Source organism: Carcharhinus amblyrhynchos, chromosome 6 (assembly GCF_965287045.1).
Source record: "Carcharhinus amblyrhynchos chromosome 6, sCarAmb.v2.hapA, whole genome shotgun sequence".
Lineage (NCBI taxonomy): Eukaryota > Metazoa > Chordata > Chondrichthyes > Carcharhiniformes > Carcharhinidae > Carcharhinus > Carcharhinus amblyrhynchos.
In genome coordinates this window covers 63,667,560-63,681,150 of record NC_137329.1, presented here as the reverse complement: position 1 = coordinate 63,681,150, position 13,591 = coordinate 63,667,560, and the positions used below count along the sequence as shown (strand labels likewise).

Genomic DNA, 13,591 nt, shown 5'->3' with positions numbered 1-13,591 from the left:
ACCGATTTATTTGATAATACTCACAAGCTTTCGAGGGGACTGCCTCATCGTCAGGTGAATGGAGAGGCTCTCCATTCACCTGACGAAGAGGCAGTCCCCTCGAAAGCTTGTGAGTATTATCAAATAAATCGGTTGGACTAAAACCTGGTGTTGTCAGACTTTTTACTGTGTTTACGCCAGTCCAACGCCGGCATTCCCACATCATAAGTACCACAGCTCAGTGGATTATGTCGGCAACGAGCTGGAGCAGACCAATCCTACAGTCCCAGTAATGTGGTGAGCAGCACAGTATTATGGCAGGTAGGTTCTGTATGTTGCACTCACCTCAAAGTCATGAGCAAACTGAGCCAACTTGTACACGCCACTTATTTTGAAATGGGTACAATGCTGATGTAGCTTCCCTCTGACAAGATTGGAAAGTGTGAGGAAATTCCGGTGAGAAGATGTTTAATGAGCAGTCATGAGATTCAATCGAATGCAGCAGCATTGCCGACGCACCATTAGCCCACCAATAGGAGAACTGGAAACTGTTTTTATGCCGATTGGTTTCTGACTTTTTGCCTGCTGCTAGATTCTGTGCTCCCTCTGCCAGGAATCCCACCACAGGCAGGGTGGAAAATTTGGCCCATGTTCCAAAGTGATCAAGGTTGAGAAATAAATATTCCAAGGCATACAATATTTCAAAAAGACAGCCAGAATAGCAGTATCAGGAAAACAGAAGTAGCTTTAAGTGATCTATATTTGCATTGTTAAATATTAGAAATAAGATAGAATTTTAATTGGGTTTAATTTATGATACTGTAAGGAAGAGTAAACCAATGGTTAGATTCATGTTAGACAAAGTGTTTGCATGTTGGTTTTTTGATGTCAGGTAAAACGGAACTTTAATTATGCTTAGAGAGGGTTACGGCATGAAAAGTAAACAAGCATGGAGAAATATATAGTCATTGCTTAGTAATCAAGAGCACCTTTAGGTTAGGAATTCTTTTTGAGTGCAGGTTTTAGCTGAATTCACAGCAGTTCATTTTAGAAGGCAAGAGATCGAATGTCTCTCTCAGCTATGATGGAAGAAAAACCATAGGAGAAAACAAGTGGAAGAAACTTAAAGAATAGCTGGATAAAGAAACTACAGAAATGAAGAGAAGTAGCCAAGAAGTCTGTAATTAGGAACAAATGGGAACTGCCATCAGAACAGGAGATTGCTTATGAAAGTCAAAGTCAGACCTGGCATGAGGTGGCACCAGACAAGCCACATATCTGAAGTAATCAAAAGGTTTGCTATCCCTATTTCAAATGTTTGAAGCAATAGTATTCTGCTGGGGGCTGAGTACCTGAGTTAGTGAAAAGCACTTAAGATAAAGGAAACCTGAAAGATGGGAGGGAAAACCTGGTGCCAGATTCCTTGTAAAAGTGGAGCAGAGGCTTTGTTCAAAGGATTAATTAGAAAGCCTTGAATGGAAACAGCTGACAGAAGGCATTGTTTGAAAGAAAGTTTTAAAGCATGTCTTTGGGAGTGTGGTTTGGAAACACTCACATGACAGTCATTTGGAGGAATTGTGAGAAGTCCACTGAAGATAGGTTGTGTAGCATTGGTCATTCGGGTTCAGAATGGGGTGATACCCTTAAAACTGTGTATACTTGTGAAGTTATGGAAGGAGTAAAAGGGTATTGTTTTATAATCAAACTTTTCTTGTTTAACAAATGTTTTACTTGTTGTTAAAACTAATTAGCAGTCCTGTGGCTCTGACCCTCAAGTTACAATCTTTTGAGCCAGTGTTCCATTCTGGAATCTTCCTGAACAGTAGTAACACCAACTGGGATTGTAACAAAATGAGGAACGATGGTCCTAATGAGAATGACACAAGAGCATTAATAAGAAAAGACCTGGCCTTCAAATATCATGAAGTAAAACTGACATAAGTGGAAATTAGGATTCAGAAAATGCTGGCTTGAGTAGTTTATAAGGTCCGTAACAGTGGTTGTACCATTGGTTAAAGCATGAAACGAGAAATTATTGAAGCTTTTGACAAAGACAATTTAATAATTGTGCAGAACTTGAATCTTCATATGGACTGGGGCAATCAACTTGGCAAGAGTGAGTTTGTAGAATGTTTTCATTACAGTTTCGTAGAGCAATATATTGTGGAAGAAACTAGGGATAAAGCTGATGGTAGAAGATTTTTGGGTCCCCTTTATGCTAACTGCCATTTTATTCTCAGGTTCTCTTTTTGCTAGTCCTTCTTTCCTGTTTAATTCCCCTCTCAACTTACTGCGCTCTGCCAGGTTATCATTGCAAGGATTCACCTGACATGCATCATACACCCACTTTTACCATTTCATCATATTCTTTATTTCCTTTGTATCCTTCTGTTGGAATATACCTAGCCTGTTCACGAAACATCTCTTCCTTTATGCTCGTCCATTTTTCCCTGTCACCCTTGGCGAGATCACATCTTGGAATTCGTAGAATCCCTACAATGCACAAGGAGGCCATTTAGCCCATCAAATTTGCATCAACTCTCGGAAAGAATATTTTACTCAGACCCTTTCCCTGTAACCCTGCACACTTATGATAGCTAATCCACCTAACCTCCGCATGAAGGGGCAATTCAGCATGGGCAATCTACCTAATCTGCACATCTTTGGACTGTGGGAGGAAATTGGAGTACTTGAAGGGATCCCACGTAGACACAGGGAAAACACGCAAACTTCACACAAGCAGTCACCCTAGCCCAGAGTTGAGCCCGGATCCCTGGCACTGTGGGGCCGTGTTGCTCCTTTTCATTTAAGATAGTCCTCGCCTAATTCAAAAGCCCGACTTTACATTGTTCCTTGGTCTTCACCATTATTAGTTTAAGCCTTAAACTATGATAATCTCTCTTATTTAAGTGTTCCCTCACAACACTTGATACACTTGGCCAGCCTCATTCCCCAGTATCAGATACAGCGATGCATACTCTCTCGTGGGACTGGGAACAGATTATTCAACACTTTTCAGAAATTCCAAGCAATCTTATCCTTTATTCTCATATTAACCCAATTAACAGTTGCATAATTCAAGTCTCTAAATATCACCACTCTGGAGGTTTTACTCAGCTCTGTAGTTTCCGTGAAGGTTTGCTTTTCTATTGCTCTTTTACTATTTGGAGTTCTACAACATAAGTCATCATGGGCCAGATTTTTGCAGAGTTGGTCGACTGCCAGCCACATTCCTGGTGGCACCAGTTTTCATTGGCATGGGATAGAGGTGCGGCTGGTAAGTCAGCATCCTGAACTCCTGACCTGGTCAATGAGGGCAGGCATCTCACAACTGCACCATCATTTTGTGGAGTCAGTCCATCTTCTGGAGGATTTCTGGTAAATATTTCCTCACGAGTTGTGAACCATAATCTGGATTATAGAACATTTTGAAAGCTACCTTTAAAAGATCCTAGCCAGGACACCTCCATGCCCTCTATGTCACCATACCGATCAATACACTCCCTGCACCCTCCATGCACTCACCTACACAACCAGTGACAACATAAAAGTGATCACTCTTGAATGGACTTAAAAACTACTCATTCTGTTTAAAAGGAAATTGCTGTTCTTTCAACCTTATAAAATTCATAGCTACTAGAATATCAATAATAGGGCTGGAGAGCATCAATGCTGAGAGTCATACTTTATTTTAGTACGCTTCATTTGACATTTTTGGTTTGTTGCAATAACATGAACGTCCCCTTAGAGTTGATAATTTATGTATTGGTAGCCAAAAGAGCAAAAAGAAACATTTTTTGGCACACAGTGGTGGGTTGTAGAGTTAGAAGCTACATATTTGTAATATCTCACTTTGTGAATCAATCTAAAACTGAGAAAAAATGGACATCTGGTCTCCTTCCATCTATAAAAGCTTTAAGATTCCTCAGTTCTCACTCTGGTCTCAGGCCTCCTCTATTGCTCCTGTTCTATTTATGTCTAATGGTTGCATAGCTCTTGCTCCTGGTACTTTTTCTGAGATTATTTCCAACACTTTGGAGCTTCCAACTTATACTTTGGAACTCTCAACTATCAGATCAGGGTGGTTGCCACTTAATGTTGACTTAGGTTGGATCATAAAAGAGAACCAAAATGAGCAGCAACATCAGCAGTAACAGTAGCCTTTAATTTCAGAGCTATAGTTCCACTGGTGACAGAGGAGAGCATCAGCAGGGAAGCACAGCTTGCATGAGGCCATATCCAGTACACAGACTCTGAGGATAAATTTACTCAACATGTCTGAACAGCAGTGTACCAGGAGACTATGCAAGTAGTCATTTGTCACTTGTTACAACAAATCTTGCAGTCAATTGGGGCTAGTAGACACAATTTACCCATTGGCTATTAAAGTCAACATTGTCCTCAACTCTGTGTCTGGATTACTCGTGGGGTCTCCTGAAGACAGTTCCAAGATTTCACAGGAGGAAGCCTACAGATATACAAAACAGTGACTGATAGTTCCGTTCATCGTAACTACCAATTATATCTATGCTTGCAATGATAAAAGTCAGAATGAAAGAGTACTCAGGTTTGCAGCTTAGGCTGACTTCCCACAAGTGCATTTTCAACTGCACACATGTAGCAAATAAAACTCCCGTGGATCACCCAGGAGTATCTGTCAACCATAAAGGTTTCTACTTTAAAAATTTGCAGCAAGTGCACAACCACAGAAAGATCATTCTGCAGTTGTGCGTATAATTCCCAGGCAGCTGCAATGATGTTTTCAACTCACAACAGTTCAACTTTCCTGACATCTTCAAATCTGGAAGCTGACTGCTAGAATGTATAGTCATCAACTTGGTGGAGTGTGGTGGAGTGGGAGTGGGGGACGGGGGAGGGGGAGAGCATGAGGACATGGAAGCCAACAGATGATAAGTGGAAGCACTTTGAGTGATGTCCTTGCTTCCATGTTTTTTTTCTTTATCGTTCCTTTAATGGGACAACCACACTTCATTTTTAACACTATACAAGGCTAAGGCTAGTTTATCTGCCAACCTAATTAAGATGGCATCCAGAGACAGCAAGGCTTTGCTCAACGCTTGCAGCTTGTGTGCTGCATTTGATGCACCATGCAGTTAGTTACTCTGGACAACATCCATGGATGAAGATATCATTGCAACAGGTGACAGGAATGCATTCATGCTTGAGGCAGACTCAATATTCTTTGCAATTATGACAGTGGACTTGGAAGGCCTGTCAGTGCATTGTTGCTATTCTTTAATGATGACCTCCAGGGTACAGTACCAACGTTCAGCTAAGCAGAGCCTGCAGAGAACTGTGTCCTCGGATCCATGCTCTTCAATACAATCCTGATCCTATCAACTGCTCTTGTTCACTTGTGAATTGTGAGTTGCTAGGTGAAAAACCAACTATTTAACTGTTACTATCAAAGTACAAGCAAACATGAGCTTGTCCATAAGTATATCAAATAGTGCACTCTTAGTAGGACTCACTCTGAACTATTGCCCATCTCTACCAACTCCTGTTGTATGGATGAAGACTCTGATGGGAGATAAAATAAATAAGTACTTTAAAGATATGAATGTTAGAAATTATGAAGAACATGTTCATACCTCATTGTTGACATCAAGTAACATGATTGAGTCTCTTTGACATGTGATTGTCGATATCTGTCACCAGGTGGTGAGGTGGTCCCCATCACCCACAGCTAGGTACACTGCATTTCCACAAGATAGCATGGTGGTTAGCACTGCTGCCTCACAATGACAGGCACCCAGGATCGATTCCCGGCTTGGATCACTGTCTGCACATTCTCCCCATGTCTGCATGGGTTTCCTCCCACAGTCCAAAGATGTGTGGGTTAGGCGGATTGGCAATGCTTAATTGCCCCTTTGTATCTGGGGACTAGCGAGGGTAAATGCATGGGGTTATGGGGATAGGGCCTAGGTAGGATTGTGATCGGTGCAGACTTGAGGGCCGACTGGCCTCCTGCTGTACTGTAGGGATTCTGTGATTCTCTCTCTGCATTGCTAATTATGAAATGAGTGCAGGACTGTCTCCATTTCTCTCCCACCCTCTGTATTCTGTATGCTTTTCTCCTGTAAGGATGGAAAGGGCATATCTATCTCTGAGCATAATGGAATACATTCAACTGATGGATGGAGTGCATTTGGTGAAGTTAACTATGAAGGTGAGGACATAAGAACATAAGAACATAAGGTATTATATTGCCTAAAGATAAGAAGAAATGGGTGTGGATAATGGATGAGGATAAGAGGAAGTGCATAAACAGAGAGAAATGAGCGTACTCGTAAGTTAAGTGGTTGTGAGAAACTGGAGTAGTCTTGACAAGGAAGAGTGAAAAGGTTGGAGTGAAGCACACAGCAGGATGCAGGCGGATGTGCAACTCTACTCATTTTTCCTGACTTACTCTGATAAATCAAAGCTTTATGCATTGAACTCAGAAGTTGGCACAAGTGCACACCTCCTCTATCACCTTTAACCTTCTTGAGTATTGCCAAAGGTATTTTCCTCTCTACTCTCTTTTTCATAGTCCCCAGCATCTGATCCAGAAAGCAGCACTGAATTGGGATGAAGGGTTCCCTTATCTCACTTTCACTTTTTCCCTTCATTCTTTTTTATTTAGAACTCCAAACACCTCCAATCACATTGTCAAAATGGCATTTCAAATTCTGGAATTGAGATTGCATTGTATGGGTTTGCAACAAACCCATTGTCACCGATTGGATGGAAAATCTGGCAATAAAATGGTAACACAATTGCTGCATTAAAGAGCCACTGACAGTGTGCTTAACTTCTTGTTTCCCATGCAGTATTAGATCCTTGGTACAGGATGTTTGAAAGTTAAGATCAAGGCTCACTTGTCTCAGCGAGGATTCTTCACTCTGATTAATTGAAAAGAAAATGTTGCTTCCCCTGCTCTCATTTCTGTAGAGTGAAGCACACTGAAAAGCATCTCTAGAGATTGCAATTTCTCACTCAAAGGCCACAAAACAGCTATGGATGCCATTCCTTAAACAGTGTCCACAAAATGGAGACTGGCTTACAGCTGACCTGGTAAAGGATTGCTAGAAAGCATGAACAAGTGAAATGGGTGGAGTGGAGTGATCCACTGAGATATTCAGCTTTAACTGGTGAGGTGTTTAAGTGAGAGGGTTACTGATTCAGTAAGAGAATCCTTTCATGCCCCAAATGAGTCTGATTTGCTTAGCACAATGTCAATGGTGATCCTAAAATCCAAATAAGAAAGTAATTTTTTTTGCAATATTAATGCAGTTCCCTTAGTCTAATATTAGTTGAGTCAGCTAATGTTAATTATTAATTAGTTTAATTCTGCTACCTCAATATTAATAATTGCCTTACCCCAATGTAAATCTTTATTGCCTTGGAGCAGGTCACTCCTGATTGGCCACAAATAACATTTTCAGTTACAATCTTGAAATTTGGACGTGTTTCATTTGCACAACACGAATCCTAAAATTCCCAAATAAGCAATAATAATTGATTACTTAAAAATAAATCATAAGCCACAAAGGAAATCTGAAACCATTAAAAAAAATCCTTGGCTTTCCTGTCTCATTACCTGAACTAAAGTGTATTCACAGTTACCATTAAAGGCAAATTTCTTGCCATCGAATGTGGTAACATGCCCTTCCCCATGAATGACACAAGTTGCAGGGCAATGCACGTTTTCTATGCATTTCCATTTTCCATTCCTGCAGACACTGTTGAACAATAAAACAATAATGAAACAGATCAGATGAGCCTGGTATGTTCAGTAACTAACCATTACAGTTCTAAGGATCCCTGCCCTATTTAATCAGACAGAGGAAAGGTGACAACCATGCCCGGCACCCCTTCCCCCCTCACCAAGCTGCATATATGAGGGATTCAATCTCCTGCAATGTTCACTGCTCTCCGGCAGGATGTCACATAGCACATCTTTTCCTTCTCGACTGCTTCTCTATCTCTCATGATAAGACCATTATAGACATGCTGAATTAACTCCCTCATCATTGCCTTTGATATCCTCATTCCCACCAAATCATTCACCATCCTCCATCTCTGCCATTGCCATGGGACAGTTTTCACCGTCAAGTATGAGGGCCACAGGCTGAGAGCACATGGTACACAGCTAACATTCAATCAGATTTGGTTCAGGCTTTGCTTTCTAAGTCAAATTTTCCTACTGCTCTAGGATCATACCACGGGACAAGGACAGCCATGACTAAGAATAATCATCTACTCGAGTACTCACCTCTTAAATGACCTCACATTCCCACCATCCTCACACTAAATAAGAATTATAGGTTTAATTGATTTCAGTATTGAGATCATTCAGCCTAACCATCAGTATTGAGATCAACAGCTACAGCCTAACCATCTACTGGTTCCCATCTCTCAAAACGTCATCAAACTTGATGAACATCCAGCAATTAAACATTAGAAGTACTGCAGCTGTTGAATTTGGTTCCAGCCAAAAACCTTTCTTTAATTGATTTACAGGACACAAGTGTCACTGGCTAAAACACTTCATTGCCCATCACTTGCAGCTGAAGATGTTTGGACCTAGGATACTACCATGAGGAAGTCTTATGGTGAAGTCCTGGAGTTGAGATGATTGACCTCCAACCATCACAGCCATCTTCCAGTGTGCCAGGTAATCAGCAGAGGGTTTCCCCTGATTCCCATTGACTCGTTTTCCTAGTACACCTTGATGTCACACACAATCAAATGTGACCTTGATGTCAAGGGCAGTCATTCTCATCTCACCTCTGGAACTCAGCTCTTTTGCCCATGCAGGAACCAAAATTTTATTGAGGTTGGGTGATGAGTGACCCTGGTGGAGATATCAGTGAGTAAGTTATCGCTAAACAAATGCTGCTTCATGGTGCTATTGATAATCATTTCCATCACTTTACTGATGGTTGACAGCAGACTAATGGGTGGTAATTGGCCAGGTTGGATTTGAACTGTTTTCTCTATACAGGATTTCTATATTACCAGGTAGATGCCAGTGTTGTATCTATTTTGGAACAGCTTGGCAAGTTCTGGAGTACAAGTCTTCAGTAATAATACCAGAATATTGTCAAGGCCTTTGCAGTATCCAGTACCTTCAGCAGTTCCTCAGATATCATGTTGAGTTAATTGAACTGGTTGAAGGCTGACATCTCTGATGCTAGGAACATCTGGAGAAGGCTGAGATGGATTACCCATTCAACCCTCCTGGCTGAAGACTGTTGTAAAAGTCTAATCTTTTGCACAGGCGTGTTGGTTGCTCCAATATTGAGAATGGGGATATTTGTGGAGCTTCCTCCTCTTTCTCCTGTGCGTTGTTTAGTTGTCCACCATCATTCACGATTGGATGCAGCAGGACTGCAGACCTTAGATCTGATCCATTATTCATGGAATTGCTCAACTCTTGTTTGATTTCATTTTTTATTGTCACACGTATGAGTATACAGTGAAAAATATTGTTTCTTGCACGCTATACAGATAAAGCATACCATACAGAGGGAAAGAAAAGAGAGAGTGCAGAATGTAGTGTTACAGTCATAGCTAGGGTGTAGAGAAAAATGCTTATGGTGTTTACCATTCAAATAGTCATATGTTGGAGCGTCACCAAGTTGACACCTTATTTTTAGGTATGCCTGGTGTTGCTCTTGGCATGCCTTTGCACTCTTCATTGAACTGGGTTTGATCCCCTAGCTTGGTGTAATGGTAGAGTGAGGGGAGTATGCCAGCCCATGAAGTTACAGATTGTGGTTGAGTATAATTCTGCCGGTGCTGAGCCCCACAGAACCTCATGGTGCCCAGTCATGAGTTGCTAGGTCTGTTTGAAGTTGATCCCATTTAGCACAGTGATTATAAGACCATAGGAATATGAGCAGAATTAGGCCATTTGGCCCATTGAGTCTGCCCCACCATTTAATCATGGCTGATAAATTTCTTAACTCCATTCTCCCATCCTTTCCCTGTCACCTTTGATCACCCTACCAATCAAGAATTTATCTATCTCTGTCTTAAATATGCTCAATGAATTAGCCTCCACAGCATTCTGTGGCAATGAATTCCATAGATTCACCACCTTCTAGCTGAAGAAATTCCTCCCCATCTTGGTTGTAAAGGGTTGTCCCTTTATCCTGTGCCCTGGGATCCTAATTTCGGCTACTAATGGAAACATCTTCCCCATATCACTCTATCCAGGCCATTAAGTGTTCTCTAAGTTTCAATGAGATCTCCTTCACCCTTTTAATCTCCATCAAGCACAGATCCAAAGTCCTCAAATACTCCTCATATGTCAAGCTTTTCATTCCTGGAATCATTCTTGTGAACATCCTCTGGGCTCTCTCCAGGGCCAGCACAACCTTCCTGAAAAATGGGACCCAACATTGCTCTCAATCCTCCAAATGGGGTCTGACCAGAGCCTTATAAACCTAAGAAGTACATCCCTGCTTTTGAATTCTAGTCCTCACGATATGAATGCTGATATTCATTTGCCTTCCTAATTATCAACTCAACCTGCAAGTTCACCTTCAGAGAATCTGGAACTAGGACTCACAAGTCCCTTTGTGCTTCTGATTTCTGAATTCTCTCCCCATGTACATTGGTAGGAACAATAGAGCCATAGAACAAAGTACATAACCTCACACTTTCCCATGTTATATTCCATTTGCCATTCTTTGCCCATTCTCCTATCCTCTCCAAGTCCTTCTACGGCCTCCCTGCCTCCTCAATATTTGTGCTTCCACCTATCTTTGTATCATCTGCAAACTTAGCCACAATGTCCTCAGTTCCTTCATCTAGATCAAAATTGTGATCCCAACACTGACCACTAGCCATCAACTGTCATCCTGACAATTTTATCCCTGTTCTCTGCCTTCTGACAGTCAGCCAATATTCTATCCAAGTTAGTACCTTCCCTCTAACACCATGGGCTCTTATCTTGTTCAGCAGCCTGCTTGTCAAAGGCCTTCTGGAAATCCAAGTACACAACATACACTGGTTCTCCTTTGTCTACCCTACTCGTTACCTCCTCAAAGAATTCTAAGATTTGTCAGACATGACCTCCCCTTGATGAAACCATGCTGACTTCTTCCTATTTTACCATGCACTTCCAAGTATTCTGAAGTCTCATCCCTAATAATAGATTCTAAAATCTTACCAATGACCGAGATCAGGCGAACTGGCCTGGAACTTCCCGTCTTTTATTTCCCTCCCTTCTGAAACAGAGTTACATTAGCGATTTTCCAATCCTCCAGGACCCTGTCTGACTCCAGTGATTCCTGAAAGATCATCCCTAATGTCTCCACTATCTCTTCAGCTATCTCTTTCAGAACTCTGGTTTATAGTCCGTCTGGTGCAGGTGATTTGTCCATATTCAGCCCTTTCAGCTTCCCTACCACTTTCTCCTTAGTAATGGCCGCCCTAGTCACCTCTGCCCCAACTCTCTTGAATTGTTGATATGTTACTGGTGCCTTCCACTGTGAAGACTGACGCAATGTACCTAATTCAGTTCCTCTGCCATTTCTTCATTCCCTATTACTACTTCTCCAGCATCGCTCCTGTCTATCTCTTACATTTTATATATATTAAAAAAACTCTTGCAATCTTCTTTAATGTTACGAGCTAGCAGACCCTCATATTTCATCTTCTCCCCCTTATTGTATGTTGGTCTCTGAATGCTTCCCAACCCCCTGGCTTCCCACTAATCTTCGCCACATTGTATACTTTTTCCTTTAATTTTACGCTATCCCTGAGTTCCCTCATCAGCCATGGTTGCCTCATCCTCCCCTTAGTATGCTTCTTCTTCTTCTTTGGGATGAAATTTTGCTGTTCTCCCAAATTACTCCCAGAAACTTCTGTCATTGCTGTTCCACCAGATTTCCTGTTAGGTCCCTGTTCCAGTCTTTTTTAAAACTTAAAGTTCCACCTCTTGCTTTGCAGGGTGATTTTCTCTTATCTTTTTTCTGTATATGTTTCCTTCTAAACTTTTGGCTCCATTGGCAAATTCAGGTTCTCCAATGCACTGACTGACTGGATTGCCTCCTAGTCTACAGTGGAAGTGGAGCTACCTTTCTACGTTTCACTCAGCCTTCTTGTAGATTCTGACCCAGGAGTCTTGCCATGTTTTCTCTGTTGCCCATGCATCTAGGAACTGTACATCTTTTCTGATTCTACTTTACTTGGGGTCTAGTAATACCTCAATAACTCAAATGGGTCTATTCACCCAAGGACAGGCATTCTGGCAAGTACTGATGAAAACAGGATACTTGTAGGTGTCAGGCCAGAGACAGTGTCATGATAATTTTATTCTCATTACCAAATGTAATGATGCATGTTCACAGACTTCATTTATGAACACAAAAGGATTTATTAACAAGACACAGTGGTCTCACGGCTGCACCTAGCTGCCTACATGTCTCCTGCCTCAGAGGGCTCCAACCTTGTGATGATTCCCTTCTTTGTGTGCCCATTGCTTCCCCAAACCAGGTGATCTTTATTCTGCTGTATTGCCCTTAAAATGGACAATCATCTTAGCCAGCCAACTTCAAGGATTGCATGGATATCCCCTTTAAATTTTTACTACTCATTTCATACATTGCCTCTCATCCATCCTACCAAAATATACAAACAATTGTCAGAATTTGCTTATTAGTTGTGTTGGCGTCACAGACTAAAGCAGAAACACATGTCTCTGTATAAAATTTCATCTGCCATATATATAGCCACCCATTTCTTCAGTCCTTGTCAAGCATGCCACTATCTTCCTCTTCATTTACTATATTTCCAAATTTTATACATTCTGCAAATGTATAAAATGAGGTCATTAACATATTTACCAAAAATAAAAGTGGTTCTAACAATACAGTATACTTCCTTCCATTCTGAAAAACAATCATTTGCCATTACCCTTTGCTTTCCGTTCCTTAGTCAATTTTTTTGTCCATGTTACAGACGCCATTTTAGTACCATGAGCTAAATTTTAGCAACAAGACTATGATGTAATACTTTGTGAAATACAACTTGCAAGTCCATAGGCACAAAATTAATCACACAACTCTTATCAAACCTCTCGTTTACTTCATAAAACTTGATCAAATTTTTCAAACACAATTTGCCTTAAACAAATCTGTATGGTTTTTCATTTCTAAGCCCATACTTAGCTAAATGACAATTCTGTGCTGGATTATTATTTCACTGCTAACATGAGGCACACTGATTCATAGAATTGAATTTGCTGGATGGCTAGTGCTTGGGAATACATCCCCGTTGACTCCAACAGGTCCCCTGTCATTTTACGCTCAATTAAGCATTGATTGGCAGCTTGCAGGTCTTCCGTCAGCCCTCAGGTGGAAGTCCTGCCTTGGAGAGCTGTTAGCCTGGTATTGTAGCACCGTGGCTGTGTCTAAGTCCCAGGATCGCACTTCAGGTAAGTAGCAGGTGTTATGGGGCAGCAGGGTAGAGGAAGCTCTGGGGGTTCAGAAGAGTGGGATGGGGGTGATCTATGTGTCAGGGGTAGACTGGAGAGGTGGCTGGAAAGGAAGGCTAGAGCCCCCAGGACCCTTGGGGAGTGCATCCCAAATCAGCA

General features: G+C 41.5%; 1 protein-coding gene across 1 annotated transcript in view; it reads right to left on the bottom strand.

The window, feature by feature from the left end:
• Window positions 1–13,591, bottom strand: part of LOC145344348 (mucin-6-like) — a 64,408-nt gene that overhangs the window by 27,493 nt on the left and 23,324 nt on the right. The window contains exons 7-8 of the mRNA XM_080191477.1: window positions 7,583–7,724; window positions 7,363–7,473 (exon numbers count right to left, since the gene is read on the bottom strand). Of these exons, the coding sequence (XP_080047603.1) occupies window positions 7,363–7,473; window positions 7,583–7,724 (253 nt within the window). The remainder of the gene's footprint in view (window positions 1–7,362; window positions 7,474–7,582; window positions 7,725–13,591) is intronic.